This window comes from Canis lupus, chromosome 31 (genome assembly GCF_011100685.1).
Source record: "Canis lupus familiaris isolate Mischka breed German Shepherd chromosome 31, alternate assembly UU_Cfam_GSD_1.0, whole genome shotgun sequence".
NCBI lineage: Eukaryota > Metazoa > Chordata > Mammalia > Carnivora > Canidae > Canis > Canis lupus.
The window spans coordinates 27,692,686-27,711,873 of NC_049252.1; the positions used below are offsets into that span (position 1 = coordinate 27,692,686).

Here is a 19,188-nt window from a genome sequence, read left to right on the forward strand (position 1 = left end):
ACCCTGGATCGAGTCCCACGTCAGGCTCTCTGTATGGAGCCTGCTTCTCCCTCTGCCTGTGTCTCTGCCTCTCTCTCTCTCTCTCTGTCTGTCTCTATGTATAAATAAATAAAATCTTTTAAAAAAATAAATAAATAAACCAAATTCTAAATACAGACTTCTGGGGATCCCTGGATGGCTCAGTGGTTTAGTGCCTGCCTTCAGCCTGGGGCATGATCCTGGAGGCCCGGGATCAAGTCCCATATCGGGCTCCCTGCATGGAGCCTGCTTCTCTCTCTGCCTGTGTCTCTGCCTCTCTCTGTGCCTCTCATGAATAAATAAATAAAATCTTTAAAATAAATAAATAAATAAATAAATAAATAAATAAATAAATAAATAAATACTTCTTTCTATGCAGGTCAGTAAGAGTCACTCAAGTCAAAATATAAATCAGCCTCTTCAGGAGGCTGTTCCCCAGTGGGGAAGCAGGCAAGCAGCTGACAGACTGGAGACACCCGTCGATGGGGCCCTGTCCGCTGGTGGCAGATCCTTCCACCGGCCGTCCACAGAGTTTCCATGTGCTGGAAAGCAGAGTTTCCGCTACTCCAGGGGTGGAAATGGATGTGACATGCAGGCTGACTGAGGAGACTCTTCTGTTCTCGGCTGTACGGAGTCCTGTGGGCACCACCTCCGCTCTCCCGCTCCTCCCACAACCAACTCTGACCCGTCTGGGCAGCCCGGTTCAACTGTCTTCAACTCTCAGAGACAGCGGCTGAAACGGCTCTTTCTTCACTGAGAGACTGTTTCCGCTTTGTTCTCCTTTACGGACACATGGTCTGTTTACTCCAGAAAGGGTACAGCTGACACAGCACCAATGTCAAAGCAGTAGGGGGAGGCCAGCTCATAAGGGGAAGGGAAAGAACGGCTATTCATAATCTGCACATCCTCAAGAGATAGAAAATGTTCTTTTTCTTTGCAGGGGGCGGGTGGTTCTTTGGCTAATACAGCTTTTATCTTTAAAAAGAAGTATTCCGCCATGAAAATTATTTTTTCTCCTCCCTGCAGAGTCCTCCTGAACTATTTATGTTGGCCCAGTTCACTCACTTTCTGCCTTAACGCACCAAACTCTTCTTCATGAACGTACTGGGTAGGTGTTGGGGGCTGGCCCTAATGACAAGGAGAAAAGGCGACACTAGGGTAGCCCAGAGCATCTAAGCTGCTTTCCATGAATAGCACATCGGACAAAAGTCCCGTTAGGCCCGACCCTGGTGGGGGGGGGCAGGGCCCATAGGGGAAGGCACCCATCTCGGCCCCTCAGGCCCAGGCTGTGCTAAGAACCCAGGAGGGACGGACAGAGAAGCAGACAAGAAAGACACATTCGGACAGAAACAGGTCCAGAGACAGACACAGTGTGTGCGTGCCCGGAGAGGCAGAGAGAACATCCCTTAAAATCCAGTCTGCCCCTCACTCCTCTCCCCAGCAGCACCCCGTCAAAGTCACTCCTGTCCAAAGTAAATAGTGAGAAAAAGGACTTTCAGAAAAATCAACTAAACTAGACACTCCAGCTGGAAATGAGGGTGGGGCAGTTCTAGGACAACCAGGAGGGGAGGGCCACCCTGACAACGCAGCCCCCTGCCAAAGGACCATCCTGAGACCGTGAGGCCAAGCTTTCCACGGGAGCTGGTGTGTGAGCTAGGGGAGCTCCATCCACACCACCCTCTCCTCAAGAATCAAAAAGGTATGAGGGAAAATTTGGGGAGTTTGCTGTGTGGAACACACTCCCTCAGTCCGAGGTAACAGCTTCAAAGCCTGCTGCTCACACCTCCAAGCCCAACCTCACCTGAAGTTCACGAGGCTGAGGTTGTTCTGTTCATAGGCCCGGAGAAGAAGTAAAATCTTCTGGTCTACAAGTCAAATCAAGTCCATTTAGAAAGCTGAACCCCTCATAGCCTCCTTCCATCCTGTTACACCACCTGGGCTCATACTTCCTGGTCACACTGCCCAGTCCCCTCACACCCCTTGGTTATACCACTTGCCTTGTCTCTTTACACTTCGTGGCATATAGCCTGGTCCTCTCACACTCCGCAGTCACACTCCTGTCTGGTCTCTTCACACCCCCGGTCACACTGTCTGCCTGGTCCCCTCACACCCCCTGGTCACACTGCCTACTTGGTCCCCTCACACCCCCCGGTCACACTGTCTACCTGGTCCCCTCACACTCCCTGGCCACACTGCCCACCTGGTCCCCTCAGACTCCCTGCCAGACTCATACTGCCTGCCTGGTCCCCTCAGACTCCCTGGTCACACTGCCCGCCTGGTCCCCTCACACTCCCCAGGCATATATCACTCAGTCCTCACACCCTTACCCAGCACGCTGAGAGTGGCACCATAGGCCCCCAGAAGCACCGCAAAATGGCTGCTTTCACAGACAGAAGGACACAACTTCACCACCACCGACATCAGGTCCACCAGCGCTTCTGGAAGGAAAATAACACTGAAACACACAGCAGTGCAGGGGGATATGCACACGGAGAGAATAGAAGTAGAGGAGGAAGCACTTCGGGGAACTTTTAAATGCTTAAATATTCTTCTCTGAACAATACCAGTCTTTAGACTGTGCCTTGTCCCTCTTTTTCCTTTTTTTATTTTTATTTTTACTTATTTTTTATTTTTATTGGTGTTCAATTTGCCAACATATAGCTTAACACCCAGTGCTCATCCCATCAAGTGCCCCCCCTCAGTGTCCATCACCCAGTCACCCCCACCCCCCGCCCACCTCCCTTTCCACCTCCCCTTGTTCGTTTCCCAGAGTTATCTTTTTCCTTTTTTAAAAGAAGCCCATGTTCACAGTCATCTCCCTCCCCAGGTCTTCGGCCAGGCTGTCATCACTCTCTTCACTCCCCCTCCCAAGTCTTAGGCCACCACAGATTTCAGCACCTAAGCGTCTTCCCCATGACTGTGTCAGCCAAGAGTCTAATCTCCCTCTGCTCCTGCCTAAATACAGGGCGGGCCCTTCTGGTCTTCCTACCACCCACACCAGGAACTTGGGGGATAGTTCTCTTCAGTCGAGCAATCCATTTACACACCGACCCCATGGGGATTTCTACCGGGTCTGAGCATGTTAATCCTATTCCTAAACAGAGCAATGGCTTCAAGACGACTGGACCCTACAGACCATCTCCTCTGAACTCTCCCGCAGCCTATACCAAGCTCAGCAGCATGGTGCTGAAACTAACCCCACAGAACCAACTAGGGGTAGAGCTTTCAGAACCTGGGCTTTCAGAGAGCTTCCTGGCAGGGAACTACCAGCGGGGACATTTGAACTCTTCGCCCTTGATAAAGGAAGGTTTCGATCTTCTCATTAAAGCATTTCACACAACTAAACAACTTTTCTCAGGGCAGCCGAACTTCCCCTAATTCCCAGATTTTAGCACTTTACCACAATAGGGCAGTTAAGACCTCACACACAACTTCTGGAAGCCAGAACAGACTCTGAAAAGAGGTCTGTATTTGCTGCTTGGCCCCAGGTCAGAGGAAACACTTTTTGAGCTTTGATTTAATAGAAACAAAATATCCTAATGCCATTTTGGTAAAGCTTCCTTAGCTCTGAAAACACAGAGGTGTGAAACCTCAGTGTATAGCTAGCTTCACAAGTCAGGACATAAAATCTGCCCCTGAAATGGGAGGCTGGGGAGGAGAGGGGGTCACCTTTCACTTGATTGTCTGGGCCTTCCTCTTCTTCAGACTTCAGGAGAGTTGGCAAAAACAGAGAATGTTGTGTGAGCATCATGTGGACCAGCGGAAGCTGGATAAGCTGTGAGCACATGGAGTTTTCGGGAAGATATAGGTGCTGTATGGCAGCATGGAGGGCCTTTAAAAATGCGTGGTCCTGATACCGAAATCTAGGAGGCAAGAATCGAAGGGGGAAAGATCTTCAGACGGGGAAGTTTTATTTCGCAGGAGACGATAAAAAAACCTTTTTCTTGGCATCTTATTAAGAAAAACTTCGAACACACCACAAAGATGAGAATATGACAGTGCGTTTCTGTCTACCTGTTTCGATTTTGCTGTGGGACCCTTGCTTTATCACGCACCTAGCCACCCACCTGTCACAGGGGGGCATTTCTGAAAACAGGGAGGGGACACATTTCCCTGCAGGATGAACACCAAACAAACTTCCTGTTTTGTTAAAGTGCGAGGAGGCAGCAGAACAGCCGAGCCTGAATCAAGATGACCCTCACTGCTCAGCATACCTTGCCAGGTCAGCCTCCCTCCTTCCTTATTTCCAGCTACTCAGAACTCAGAACTCCCACCCAGTGGTTCGGAGGCCTTCTGTTTTAAGCCCCCCATAAATCCACTGAAGGAATGAAAGCATCAGGTTCTTGAACGTAGCAGCTTTCCAGTCATATGTGAATAATGTTGAGAATCACTTAGCATATAGTGGGCATTCTAGAAATACAAACCAAAGCCTGAAAGAAATGTCACCATTTCGTGATGGTGATCACTGGTGGTCATTTATCTGTGACCCTCCTTCTCACCTTTCTCTCCTCTTAGGCAAGGTGAGTATTTTTCTCTGTTTCAAGGTGGTGCCTGACCAGGAAAATGAAAATGATAGGCACAATGAAAGCCCGTTTTGTGACTACCTGGTTGCTGAACACCGAAGAGTCTGACTCTAAACAGCCAGGGAGGTATAGGGAAAAGATGTGTTAGGTTAGCTCAGAAACTTTGGAGAGAAAATTAAAAATCTAGCCAGACTGAAGCTGTGCCCACACTTAGTGCCAGTGAATGGCCCTCCCTGAGAAAACCTGGCACGGGGCACTGAGAGCCAAGCAGCCCTCACTGCGGGCATGGGAGGGAGGGAGGCAGATGTCCACCAGCAGGAGGCTGGCTGTATAAACTGCGGTGTAGTCAGGAAACAGGCTTGCCCCCCTCCCCGCCACCAGCCCTGCAGCAAAAACAAATGGGCTGAGATCTGTGTGTATCAGCCTGAGTCAAAAACACTTCAGTGCAAAAAAAAAAGGGGGGGGGGCACATAATGTGATACATTTGTACAGAATGTGAAGCCGACTGAAATAACGTCACTGCTGTTTAGAGACACGCTGTTTAGGGCTGGCACGCAACCAAAGTAGGCAAAGGCCCACAGCCGTGACAAAGCCTGACCTCAGGAAAGTGATGCTTGAAGGGGAGGAAGGAGAATAAACCAGGCAAACACAGGAAGCTGTCAGTGCTTATTAAATCTGGGCGCTACAGCAGGATTCTCTGTGTGCATCTGGTTTCTAAAACGTATTTCATTTTTTAAAGGCTCTAAGATCCAGAAGCAGACCCCATGTTAATAGGCAAATCATCCAGCTCTCTGGCCTTCTGCAGCTTGTCATCCCCAACACAGGAGCGGCAGAGGCCCCACCCCCACCCCCAACGCCATGCTCATATGCTAACAAGTCTGGCTCTGCATCGGACATGCACACCCCCTACCCAGTCACAGCGAGAGGATGAAACGGACTTACTTGAGTCCAGTCTTCACAAATTTCTGCCAATCGCCAGGATCAACTTCATTAAGGGAACTCTGTGAATAAAATAAGCAAGAAATAGTCATGGGACCTCTTCAATACATTTAAAACAGAGAATACAGAACTTGAATTACAGCTATTCAGGAAACACGAATATAGTTACCTAAGCGACCCACGAAAGCAAGTGGTTGTTTCTTTCTTCAATTTTTAAAATCATTTTATTATTTCTGCTAGCAGCTCTGTCATTTCATTAGCGTGTCTACGACCACTAAAGGAGCAGGAGAAAACTCCCTGAAGTCCTGTTCTTTCCCTTGCCCACCATTTCCGAGGGCACCAGCGGCCTGCAGCACGCACAGGGCCAGCCACATATGGCTTCAACACCGGACAGCGCATCCCTGGGGGATGACCTCTGCACCACCAGCAGAGACAATGCTGATCCCATCACTGATGCAGAGAAAATCTCCAAATATGGTGCTAAGTTATATCAGAGGGGTGGGTGCTCTGGAGGGAAGGGGACCTTCTGGGATGATGACAATCTCTGATGGGAGTGTGGGCACAAGGGTCTATGCACTTGTCAACACTAAACTGTACACTTAGGAGCTTGTATGTCTCTCTCTCTCTCACACACACACATACACACAGACTGGATTTCACGTGAAAATGAGTCCTCAGTTAAAAGGGTTGGTGAGGTGGGCCGAGAGTAGGGGGCTGTGTGGGCCTGGGGATGGGGAGGGGGGGCACAGGGGAACTCTGTACTGTCTGCTCAGCTCTGCTGCGAACCTAAAACCACCCTGGAAACATGACATCTATGAGAGACGGGAAAAAGGAGAGAGAGAAAAGGAGCTGTGGAAGGCAAGGCAGACGGCGTGCCCGGAGCACAAATCCCTGAAGGGCACAGCCCGCCATCAGCCAGCAAGCCAGCCTGCTAGGTGAGGGGCCACACGGGAAGGCCCAGCACCCTCCTCTACACTCTGCTCTCTCTAGATCTCAGGGGTGTTCCTTGCACCCCCCACTTCTGCCATGTTTGGGCTCCTAGGAGCCTTGAATGCACAAACCTGTGGCACAAGGAATTAAAGCTGAGATAGAGATTATAAAGTCTCTTAATACAACGTAAGCACGCTGCTTGATCTCTAACCTACCAATCTATTTATCATACAACTGTCACCTGGGGTTGTTCTCGTCAGGATTACTTTTTAAATTTTGGGTCCAGAGTTTAAACACAAGTCACAGACTCTAATTTTTACTGCAATTTTACATCATGCACTAAGGAGCAACTCATATGCTTCAGGATGTTATTTTTGTGAAGAATTAAAAAAAAAAAGACACTTGAATAAAAGGGAATAATGACCAAATATAAGAGCTGAATATTTCCAAATCTTACGACAGCTCTAGGCTAATAGCGGCAAGAAGTTCCGTGAACCCCAAACGTAAGAATCTTAAAGAAAACTATTCTGAGGCACATCATGATCATGTTGTTTTAAACAATGTAAGGAAAAAAGACCTAAGGTAGGAAAATAAAGAATGACAGATTTTTATCGAGTCCAAGGCGTGCCAGAAGACACTAAAGCAACACTTTAAAATGCTACAGGAAATACAAAACCTGGATTGAAACGCTTCCCAACTCACTCTGAGTTGATCCTAAAACCAGGCAAAGAAAGACTGCTAGAAAATAAAATTACAAAGAAAACAAATATCCCACCTGCACATAGATGGAAAGATTCATAATATGAAATATTAGCACATCAAATCCAACACTATGAGAAGACTAATCAAGCAGGTACATCCCAGGAACATAAAGTTACTTTTAACGATCAAAAATTAATGAATGTAAGTCATATTAACAGACTTAAAAAAACAAAACCATAAACTATCTTGGTAGAAGTATAAAAAGCACTTGACAAAATCCAATATCCATCCTTGGAAGACGGTGGCACATGGTTTTAGGACCTGCCCCCCGCCTGTCACTTTGCCTCCCGGACACAGCCCCACTCATCTCCCACTAGTTCTTGGAGCACATCTGTGAATTCTGGTCTGCCTAGTCCACGCTTTCCCTTAAAAGTGTAATCAGGCTCTCTAAGAAAAGGAGAGACACCTACCAACAGCTCATTAAATCTCAGCAGCATCTGCCTCTCTTCATCCTGGGCACTGTTGTGGTCCAGCTGGCCACTACTGAAAGACACGATCAGCCATTTCACACAGGAGTCCAGCAGAGTCCTTCTCCAGGCACGCAGCTCTTGTGCCGACCCTTCCAGGACTGCAGAGACAGAGTCGGCCACACTCCAACTGCAGCAGAAGACAAGAGGCACAGAGTCAGGCGATGGCCTAAATCCCTCCAGCTTTTGAGTAGCTCACATTACAGTGGGCCATTGGGGCAGATGCCCTGGTCCTGCCCCCCTTCAGCACCCAAGCACGGAGTCCCAGGCTGCCCTGGCTTCCTTGCTCCAGCAGATATACCAGCATTTTTACAATTACAGGAAACAATTATTATTTAACCAGGAAACAATTATTATTTAACCAGAAACAAAAATTTGTTATCCAGACTTTGCCTAAATTAGACTGTCTCAGGGTCAGTATTACTGACACGCTGGGCCAGATTATTCTTTCAGGGGGAAGGGAGGGCAGTCCTATGCATAATAAGATATTTAGCAGCACCCCTGGCCTTCACCCTCTAGATGCCAGAAACCCCCCACCCCCCGCCACCCCATCATGACAATATAAAATGTCAGATGTTGCCAACTGTGCCCGGGAGGGTGCAAAGCCACCCCTGGTTGAGAACTGCTGCTCTCAGGGAATCTGACCCAACCATCCACTCTTGGAGACGTGCCTGCTCCAGGCAGGACGGCTGGAAGACTTCTTGTAGGAAGTGCTTTCTCACCGACTGTCACCACAGCAGCACAGCAAATTCTCACCATTTTGTAAAAACTAGAGGGAAAAGTGAAGTGGAAAGGGGAATGGCCACCCAGCGATCTAAGCCTTCATACCTCTTGTGCCTGCCTGGAGTCTGAAGCAAGCCGGGCAGATGGGCCATGAGGGCAGCAAGGTCCTTGGCTCTTGCAAAGGGGACCAGCTGGGCCAGGACCTCCTGATGCAGCCCAGACTCTGGGGGCCCATCTGTGCTGAGCAGCCTGGTCTGCAGCTGTCTCCAAAGGGCCTTCCTCAACACAGGAATGACAGCAGAGGACACTAGGTAGAGACGAGAAGGAGAGACAGTCACACACTGCTGTGCCAGGCCCAGCATGTACCAGCTTACAGAGCCCCTGGCTAACTTGGAGGAATCCTGACTGGCTGAGGTCACACTTGTAGCTGGTCACACTTGTAGCTCCTGGCCTGGGCAGGAGCACGGATGTCATGGAGACTGACAGAGGCAAGGCCAGTTTGTTAACCACTGACCAGCACGCCACTGGTCACCTCTTGTCAGTCAATCCTCCTGTGCCTAACGCCTTGCTCAAAGCTGGTAATGGGACTGTGAGTACCAAAACTCTGGACTCGGGATTTGTGCCCCAAAGGCACAGGAACCAGGGGGGCCTGTCAGAAGATGTGCACCAGGAATCACTAGAGGGGGCGCCTGGGCAGCTCAGTGGGTGAAGTGGCCAACCACTAGTTTCGGCTCGGGTCATGATCTCAGGGTTGTGAGATAGAGCCCCACATCAGGCTCCCTACTCGGTGGGGAGTCTGCTTGAGATTCTCTATCTCTCTAAAAGAAATAAATAAAAAAAATTTTAAGACTTTTTATTTTTATTTTTATTTTTTTTAAATTTTAAGACTTTTTAAAGTATCTATTGTCACTGGTGTGAAGTCACGACACACAAAGGCAAAGCGGTGAGTGAACCACCATTCACACACACGATAAAGAGGATTAAAGTAGACTTCAGGTGGTCACAAAGTGCCTCAGACCTGAAACCCTACAGGTAGAAGAAGAGGGCTGGGCCCAAGCTGCCCTGACTCAGCGTCAATGCACCGACCCTCCTTCTGGAGGGGACAATGGGACAAGACGAAGGACAGTCACCCTAATGCCTCCCCTGCCCCAGAGCTGACCCTTTGTCAGTCCACCCCTCCCAGCTTCCAGTGGGGGGCTCAGGGTAGACAGGAGCATCAGGGCAGCATCTCAAACCACAGGCCGAATCCCTCCTCTTTCTCCATCTCCCGAGCTGGGTCCGTGGCTGGAGGAGAGACAGAACCTCACCACGTCCCAAATGTGGAAGGTACAGGTGTAGAAAGGGACCTGCAGATCCCACCTCCTCCGCCCCAGACTCACATGCCCAGCTGCCCAAAGCCTCCAATTTCCGTACCTCCTGCCAGGCGTGCAAAGCGGCCCTGGGTCCTGCCCTGGAGGTACACGTGGACGACGGGGAGGAAGTCATCAAGGTGCTCCTGGAGGCAGACCCCCGCGCCGGGCCGCCCGCACCACAGCTCGAACCGCAGCAGGTGGGTGCAGCTCAGCCGCACGAGCAGGGTGGCCACGCTGAGCGCAGGCTGCGACCGCCGGGCCAGGCAGTTGTCGAGCAGGTCTGCCCGGACCGCGGGGGCCAGTGTGGGCTCTCTCTGCAGAGCATGGAGGAATACGGCATCCAGCTCGTCCACAGCCAATGTGGGGAGCAGAGCCCCCAGGCCTTTCACAAACTCGGAAGCCCACAGGAGCTCGTTGCTCTGCAGCTGGTCCTGGGTGCTGCCAGTCAACAGCTGGACCAGGGTCTTGCCAAGAGCGTTCAGATGTCTCTCCTTCTGGGGAGACTTTGTGGGTCGCTGGGTCACCAGCTGGGCCTCAGGCAGCCTCAGCAGGGCCAGGATGACCTCGTGGAGCTGGGCGCCCTCCATGTAGGGATGCAGTCCTTGCAGGGCTTCCAGCTGCGGGAGGGTCTTTGGTGGTGACGTGGCCGGGGCCGCCCTCCTGTTTCGCAGCTCTTTCAACACGCTCTGGGTAATGGCCTCCGAGTACCTGGCCAGGAGGCCCCGCTGACCAATGCTCTGGAGGACCGGGGCACTTGCCATCAGTAGCTGCAGGACCCCTGCGCTGAGGCGGGCTGCCAGGAGTTTCACAAGGATGGGGCTGAGGGTGTGCGGAGGAAGGGCCTGTTGCTCCAGGGCCAGGTACCAGCCCTCCAGTGTGGGGTGTCTGAGGATGGCCACTAGCACCTCCTCCAGCGTCTGAAATACAGTGACAAGGCACAGAGCTCACACACGGCCCAGGGCCAGCAGGGAGTAGGATGGAGGGCAGAAAATAGCATTCCTAAGCCACTCCATCCTCAAGCCTGAGTTCTGACACCCCTCTCAGGGGTGCCCCACAGAACCCCAACCCAAGCCCAGGCCAAGCTATGACCTGACTGTAGTGCATCACCTCCCCAGGTGACTGTGACAGCTGGACCTTGGCTTGGCCAGTGCCCCACCCAGACTGACAGGTGTCTGACGAATTCAGCCTGAATGAATTTACTATACAACAAAACTGCTCTCCGCCAGGGGATGGGCTACGCAGAAACATCAAAACGTGTTGAAGATCAATCATCTGGTTTCTGCTTAGCAGCCCTGCCCTCCAACATCAATCCGATTGAGGAATGTGGGTTTCTCCTGAGTACGGAGCAGCGTGATCAGTGTGGGAGAGACCCTGTGTCTGGGAATCAAGCTGCTGTGCGAGCCCACGAGCCGGAACTGAAGATAGCACGCGGGCGGAGGCTGAGCCTTGAGCAACCCCGGGGAACTAGCTCTGCCCCAGCACCGTGTTTAAGCCATGGAGCAGAAAGCGGCCGAGCGCCCTTGCTAGATTAGAAACTAATCTGATCCAGCCGTTCTAAGCAGCTGTGCAGAACACAATTCCTAGCCAATGAAGTGACACCAGTCCCCAGGGACGGGAATACATTCTCCTCATTTACTTGTCAGGTAAGGAAAGAAGAGCCTGTCACACCTTCCAACAGAGAAGCACAATTTCCTGTTAGCACTGCCTTGCTGCCCACCCCCCCACCACCTACCAAACAGCTAACAGGTGGTCCTGCACCCATAGACACCTCCCAGAAAGTCAAGCCCGAGGTCAAAGGAAGAAGGATGTCCATTAGGAGTGAGACATGAACGTGGCTGCTTCCCAAGCCCAGGAAACCAGGGAAAGTGGCAGACGGTGAGCGATGCACCCTGGCCCAAATCTACAGTGGCTCGGTGGTTCACAGCAGGGGAGGGGCTTCCACCCAGAGCCACAAGTTCTCGGGGTGAACTGATTAGCCAGCCATACCCACTCCCCAGCCTTCGTCCAACACAGACTGCAACTGCCCAAAAGGAAAGTGTCCCCTGTTGTCTCTCCAGGTGCTCACATGTCCCCCGGTGTAAGAGAAACTGCTCACAGGGGAGGGCAAGTGGGAGCAGAGAAACAGGTGAAGAGCTACACACCCAAATGACACCAAGCTTTTCTGTGGGTGCAGGGGTCGGAGGTGTTTCCAGTGTCTCCTCCACAGGGTTCTATGTTTCTTTATTTGCCTACAACGCACACGTCGTCTTGGAGCAGAAGCAGAGGGAAAGCCAGGGTCTGAGAGTGTACAGGAAAAGGCTAACAGGAAGGAGACCCACGGAAAAAGGGCAGCAGTACCTTGTCACTGGCCAGCTCCAGCGAGGCCATGGACTCCATGTCCAAAAAGAGGTCAGCCTCAGCCTGGGCAGCCTGGCATTTCTGCTGGTTCTCTGCATCCAGCTGCACACAGTGGACGACCAGGCACCTGAGGAGATCCAGGAGGAGCTGCAGGAGGGCAGGCCCTGTACTTCGGCCCAGCTGTGAGGACAAGAGGCCAGGGAAGGGCTCACAGTCACAACGGTCATCACCGACTCCCTCTGTGCCCAAAAGCTGCCATGTTACCAGAAATAAGGACTGAGGAGGGAGGCACGCTAGAGTGGCAACTCCTTATAAAACACCAATAACCTCAAAATCCTTTCTCCGTATGGTGTGCGCCCTAAATCTTGATGAAGTGTGCAGGTTTACTTTGACCAAGATGAGGGAAACCCAAACTAACATGCTATAAACCACACCAGGAATGGAAAGCCCACCAAGGAACTCTACTAAATTCAAACTTAGGAAAGACAGTGGGTCTGGCAGTGCACTGATCCAGGCTGCTGTTGGAAGGGCCCTGCCTGATAGCTGCCCCAGCAACACGGTTGGCCATGCTGCCTCCGAGTGAGGCCCGCAGGAAATGAGTGCTAAAGTCACCTGCGTACATCTGTTCCAGGGAGGAGAAGCAGCCCAGCAGAGTGGAGCAGGGAGTGAACTAGCAGCCTGGGCTCCCTGTGTGTGTGTTGGGGTGGGGTGGGGGGGGACGGGGGCGGAGTGGGTGCCCTGCAGGTGTCACATCACCAAGTCCCTTCGTGTGCAACAGGGTGACGAGACTCCAGGATTCTATCAACACCATCATGCAGTCTGGGCCCGACTCAGAGGGGGCCACCCTGGGGGCAGAGTGGTGAAAACGTGTGGGGGCTGCAGGGTGAGGCAGGAGTGGTGCGGACCTGGCCAAAGCTCTCCACAGTGCTCCTGACGTAGAGCAGCAGGTGTTTCGCCGAGCGCAGGACCTGGTGCATCGGGATGTGCTGGAGGGCCGCCCGCAGCTGTGATTGAACCTGCTCGTCCAGGAGTGAGCCTTCGCTCTCGTAGGCTGTCTGCAGCAGGGTGGCGAAGGAGGTGGCGGGAGGGCCCTGGGGACCAAGGTTGCCTGGTGTCTGAAGGGGCTTGGGGAGGCTGAGAAAGCCCTGAGAGGAGGAAAGACAAACAACCACAGGTGAGAACCACAGTCTGCAAAGACAGGTACAGGGGGATGTTCACGACAAAGCAACAGTTCGCTGTCTCATCCTATTACTAAAAAAATATGTGACCACGTGGCGGTTTACTTTAAATTAAGCCCTAATGTTTTCAGTTACATGGACATTCCTAGAGGCCGTCAACACAGCAGTGGACCAGGAAGGTGTCCACACACGCTGGGGAACAGACGCTGCGACTGGAGCTGCGTGGGACAGACACTTCACTCAGAAGAGTCGCTGTGCAGCCAAGCATCTGACTTTCGATTTTTTTTTTTTTCCAATTTTTTTTTTAATTTATTTTTTATTGGTGTTCAATTTACTAACATACAGAATAACCCCCAGTGCCCGTCTGACTTTCGATTTTGACTCAGGTCACGGTCTCAGGGTCCGGGGATTGAGCCCTACAGCAGGCTCTATGCTCAGCCGGGGGTCTGCTTCTTCCTCCACTCCCACTCCTCCCCCACTTGTGCTTGTTCTCTCTCTCTTTCAAATAAATAGAATCTTTGAAAAAAAAAAAAAAAAAAAAAAGAGGATTCATCACTGGAAACTGGGAGATTGCAGCCGGGACAGAGCCAGCTTGCTAAGCTGCATGGCCTCCAAAGGCCTTCCCCGGGAGCCTCGCTCAGAGAACCTTGTTGGGAGGCTAACAAGACAGTGGACAGAATGAAGACAAATTTCTGGAATTCCACCTCAAACCGAAGTTGCTTACTTCTACAACAATCTCCATGCTGCCTTCTCTAATGACCCCACATGCCTTTCATTACTTTAACTCCAAACACTCCCAAGGCCAAGGAAACGAGGCTGCACGTGTCTGGAAAGGCAGCAGGGCTCCGGGTGGGGTCCCTGGACCAGCAGCAGCACTGCATGGGCACCGCCCGGAGAGGCCAAACCCCAGAGCCTGAGGTAGAGGTGCTGAACTGAACCCACTGAGCGTGGGGCCCAGAGACTGTGGGTGGTACTCCTTGGAGGGTGAGAAGCACTGCTGGGACCTACTCAACAAAGTGGATACCTGCCTTCCAGCACCCATGCGGTGCAGCCCTGAACTGTGACGCTTCCTCTGGGCTCTGAAAGACCACCACCAAGTCTGAACCACAGGCTAGCCAGCGGAGGAAGGTGGCAGTGGCCGGGAAGGGTGTGGATGCTAGAGCCCACGGCCTAGGTGGGATCCTGACCCCCCACTTCCACTGCTGCCTAATGCTGGAACCACGCTGTGCCTCAGTTTCCTCATGTGTGTAATGAACCCAGAAAGTCCTGACCACCTTCTCGGAGTTGCTGTGAGGAATGACTTAAAATACACATAGTATCCTCAGCACCACCGTAAGCGGCAGCTACAGGTATCACAAGACAGAGGGCCCGAGCCACCTGCTTTTTCAAGAACAGCTAAAATCCAATGCATACACAAAACACACACCACAAAGTTAATTTCTTCGCCCCTGCCCCTAACATTTGTAAATTCTCTGCACTGGGGCCAGACCTGCAGCACCCCATTAGAAGGATATAGTCCCCACCTGAAGAGGATTCTTTGTTTCATTTTCTCAGTCTTCCTAGAATGGAGACTGCTAAGGCCCACTAGGGCCTGGTCTGACAGCTGAGCCGTATTGCCAGGGGCAAGCTAAGGCCCGTTGAAGAAGGCCAGAACTGGGTATGCCAGATGATCTGACAAGGAGAAAAGGCAACTTCCTCCCTCCCTGAAGCTGGCACCTGATGAGGCAACCATCCTGTCAGCGGGAAATTCAATTCCACTGCATCACCGAATCATCCACGCTCCATCCTATCAGCTGAGCAGCAGTGACACCACTAAGCTCCTTCTCTTGTGCAGGGAAATCAGAAGGTTAACACATTTCTTCCTGGAAACCGAGGAGCTGTAAAGCTACAGAGCTGGGGCACAGGCAGAGTGACCCACTGAAGTCACCTCGGGATTTTCTAGGGAAAGGCCTGGTTTCCAAGGAGCAGTGATGCCGCAGCTCACCGAGGCCTCTCGGGCTGGCTCTGGGATCCAGCGGCTGTAGTATCTGTGGAACCGGGCCAGCTGGTGGCAGCAAGGTGGGACTGGAGGCTCCAACTTGTCATAAGCCTGAAGCAGCAGACACAGAGCCAGAGGGTCTCTCTGGGTATGGAGGAGATCTGTCAGCACGGTCATCAGATAGACCACGATGCTCTCTCCTGCAAGGGAATGAGATGCATGAGGGAGGCCTGCTGGGATCACTCATCAATAACACCAACTCCCATACGCATTCCACACTCAGCAAAATTCATGCCAATTCCACAAGGGGTCAGGTAAACACACTGGAAGGCAGGTGTGATCACTGCAGAGCTCACCCAGGTTCTGTTTCATTAAATGTGTGACACACAGTCAGGCTTCAGGTCTTGATGCCAGGAAGTGGGGATCCAGGCACAGAAGAAGTGATGCAAAAACTACCTGGGGCTGAGACTTGCTCGGTGCCCACCAAACCATCTCTTGTTCCGGGCCCATGGGCCGCCCCTGTGGTTAGCCTGGGACCAAGTGACTGATTTTTTAGCCACATCTAGGCAAGGCTAGAACAGCCTCTGCTCAACTATCTGCTCTCTCTTCCTCTTCCAGAGTGACCCTGGAAGGGTCATTGAGATCATCATACATTGAGATGGCATAGCTACAAGGTGCCAGGATCCCTGAGCTGCCTCCTGGCAGGCAATCACCCAAAAGAGCAATGTGACCTGCATTGGACTACAACAAGGTCTAGAAAGACACCTTTACTCATTAAACCACTACAAGTTGGGGCTTACTTGTTATTGCAGCAAAGCCTAAGCAAACCTGACTAATCACACCGTTGTCATCTATGAGTACTTGCTTGGTTCTAGGTTCTGGCAACTCCCAGGAAGTACGAAAGACTCACACTCTAGCACTGTGATAGCAAGAATAAACATCGAGGACAAACCATCAATGTCCTAGCAGGGGTCTGTCTGCACAGCCACGCAAATGCGTTACTACAGACTTATCCCTCAAAGGACCAATTTCCCCGAAGTCCAGCTAACGTCTAGATTCTTATCCGTACATGCTTAACTCTAAAGGCCAGGTAGCTATCAAGGTGGTGGGTCTGAACCTTGTTGCCTTGGATTTTCAACAATTATTTTCAGAGGCCCTAGAATCACACCTCCTACCCCACGGAGACCCAGCTGGATGGTGCACCCAGAAGATCCTGACAACACATGGGTACCTGTTTCACTTTCTGTCCCAAGGAGCAACTTATTTCTGGCTTCTAGGGCTGCAGGAACCACTGCACTGAATGGGAACGTGAGCAGGATCATGTCTTCATTCAGTAGGAATCCAATTTCCTCATCCAAGCCTTCGCTGCCCTCCACCAGGACATCCACCATGTCGAGAACATCTGAAGACGCAAGGGGACAGTCAACCTGAGGCAAGAGCCACCGAAGGACCCCAGTGCAAAGAGCTCCACAGGAAGGCATAAAAGAATGTTTGGTAAAAGAGAAAACATAAAAGCTAAACCTCTCTGGGGAAAAAGACTTAATATGAAGCTTGTTCTCAACAGATGAGGACATCAGCTATCACATCTTAAGATCCTTGCCAAAATGCAGGATATCCAGCTTAGGTGATAAGAGATTGAAGTTTCCTCAAGTGACACCAAGAAGCCTGAAAATCTCAACCTGGATATCAAGGCAAGTGAGTCAGAATCTGAGAGGCAAGAAAGCATAAGGGTTTTGAAGCACAGACCAGAGCCAGTGTCTGGATTCAAATCCTGACTTTCCTATGGACTAGCTATGTGAATTTGCTCTAATTACCTAAACTTTCTGTGCCTCAGCTGCCTTATCACTGTATAATATGAGGATGAGGACTCCTGCCACAAGGGTGGTTCACAAGGTTGCAGGACATAGATTTAGGAAGAGTTGCCATCAGCACCTGGCACAGAAGAAACACTGCAGAAATAAAAATAGCTCAGCACATAGATTCTGTACATACTCCCTGTTATCATGAGCAAGTAAGGCAATTTTCACTTCCAGAGTAGGCTGATCTTTTGACTAAAAGGAACAGACGTCTGAACTCTGCGTAAGACATTAATTCTCATTTTCAATGTTCATTTTTCTCATTTTCATCACTGATACACCACTGGCTCCATCCTCAGGAGCCCGAGGTGCACAAAGAGGCAGTGACACCTACCGTCAATGTGAGAGATGGGAATGCTGACATCATCAGCATCCTGCTTCGTCCCAGTGGCCTGCAGTGTGCTGGCTTCCTGGACAAAGTCAGATGCTTTGTCTGTGTATAAATAGGGATTCGCCACCAACGTCAGTAAAACCTGGGCATTTAGATGGTCATAACGTCAGTAAAACAGAGCAGAAAGCATTTTGATGGTCACAAATGAAATGAAAATATGCCCAAAAATGTCACTGGTAACATTAGGGGAAGAGCTGGGGCACCTGAATGGCACAGTCAGTTAAACATCTGCCTTTGGTTTCAACTCAGGTCATGGTCTCAGAGTCCTGAGATTAAGTCCTGTGTTGGGCTCTGCACTCAGCGTGGAGTGTGCTTCAGATTTTTTCTACCTCTCTCCCCCATCTCTACACATACACACACACACACAGAGACACAGACGCACACGCATGCACACATGCTCTCTCTCAATTAAATAAATCTTTAAAAAAAAGTAAAAAGGGAAGAGCTAAAATGTTAGCAGTCCTCAGTAAGAACAATAATTCTTCTACAAAGTTTTTTTTTAACTTTTTGTTATAGAGTATATGTATTTATCTATTTGAAGATCTTATTGATTGATTGATTTGAGAGACCTAGTATGAGCAGGAGGTGGGGGGAGGAGCAGAGGGAGAGGGAGAAGCAGACTCCCCACTGAGCAAAGAGCCTGATGCAGGGCTCGAGCCAGGGACTCCAAGATTGTGACCTGAACTGAAGGCAGACGCTTATCTGACTGAGCCACCCAGGTGTCCCTTACAGAATTTAAAAAAAAAAAAAATTCCTTTTAGTATAAACCATTGCTTTTAATATTGCTCTAAGCATATCACTATCTTCTTTATGCAAAAACAAATCCCCAAAAGGAAATTAGTGAACGGTAATATATTCCCATTTTACAGATTCTCAAACTAAATAGATTCTGACATCTCAGCAGGAATTAGAAAGTAAATCAGAGCAGTGGGCTTTTGGCACTGGTGCTTCAAAAATGTCTTCATTTAACTGAAGGCCACTTGGCATATTTAGGAATATGCTTCTTTATGCTGAAAATACGTGCTTACGCGTTCCAAAAACTGAATCACAGTTTCTTGTTTCTCTTCCACAGTGTCATCTAAGTGCTCCAGCCACAGCTCCAGCTCCTTCCATGTGTGCTCGAACACACCCGTGTCCCGCAGAATCTGTCAGGAAGCAGACCGGGGGGGGGGGGGGGGGGGGGGGGGGGGGGGGGGGGGGGGGGGGGGCAGGGGTAGGGTGGGGTCAGAGCCTCATCTGCAGTTCTACTCCAAAAGCCACTCTTTCAAAACAACACTCCCAAGGTTGACGGAAACAAGGAAAAGTGATCATTCTGCGCTCCACCAAAGATCACATGACCCCTGGCTTTGCCGCTTCCTATTCCTTTCTTTCAACTCCTAAATGATAAAGAGCAAAAAAAAAAGAAAAAAACCCAGCTGCTACTCAGGAGTCTGGTTTTTATATCTGGATTTTTACAAAGACCCCAGGTAAACATGTATGACTCGGCCCCTCACAGCAACCAGCAGTCAGCTTGCATGAAATTCTCCAAGATGACACACCACTGTCATGTCGCGTTACGTCCGTGCGGCCCCTCAAGCCTCAAACCCAGGACCAGCATTCCAAAGAGAAAAGAATGTGTTAACAGACAGGACCTTGGACCACAGTGATTAAATGACGTCCCCAAATGGCCTGATGCCATGGACTCAGAGTCTGAGCAGCCCCACTGCATGAGCCCTGCGGCAGAGTGCACCAAAA

General features: G+C 50.7%; 1 protein-coding gene across 2 annotated transcripts in view; it reads right to left on the reverse strand.

The window, feature by feature from the left end:
- The window catches only part of URB1 (URB1 ribosome biogenesis homolog), a 70,437-nt gene that overhangs the window by 20,311 nt on the left and 30,938 nt on the right, over window positions 1-19,188 (reverse strand). For both annotated transcript variants that reach the window (XM_038581353.1, XM_038581354.1), the window contains 13 exons: window positions 18,483-18,599; window positions 17,398-17,536; window positions 16,439-16,609; window positions 15,214-15,407; window positions 12,957-13,196; window positions 12,052-12,231; window positions 9,776-10,631; window positions 8,468-8,669; window positions 7,583-7,769; window positions 5,484-5,542; window positions 3,688-3,881; window positions 2,346-2,456; window positions 1,820-1,883 (listed from right to left, as the gene is read on the reverse strand). In XM_038581353.1, coding sequence (XP_038437281.1) covers window positions 1,820-1,883; window positions 2,346-2,456; window positions 3,688-3,881; window positions 5,484-5,542; window positions 7,583-7,769; window positions 8,468-8,669; window positions 9,776-10,631; window positions 12,052-12,231; window positions 12,957-13,196; window positions 15,214-15,407; window positions 16,439-16,609; window positions 17,398-17,536; window positions 18,483-18,599 — 2,714 coding nt within the window. The remainder of the gene's footprint in view (window positions 1-1,819; window positions 1,884-2,345; window positions 2,457-3,687; window positions 3,882-5,483; window positions 5,543-7,582; window positions 7,770-8,467; window positions 8,670-9,775; window positions 10,632-12,051; window positions 12,232-12,956; window positions 13,197-15,213; window positions 15,408-16,438; window positions 16,610-17,397; window positions 17,537-18,482; window positions 18,600-19,188) is intronic.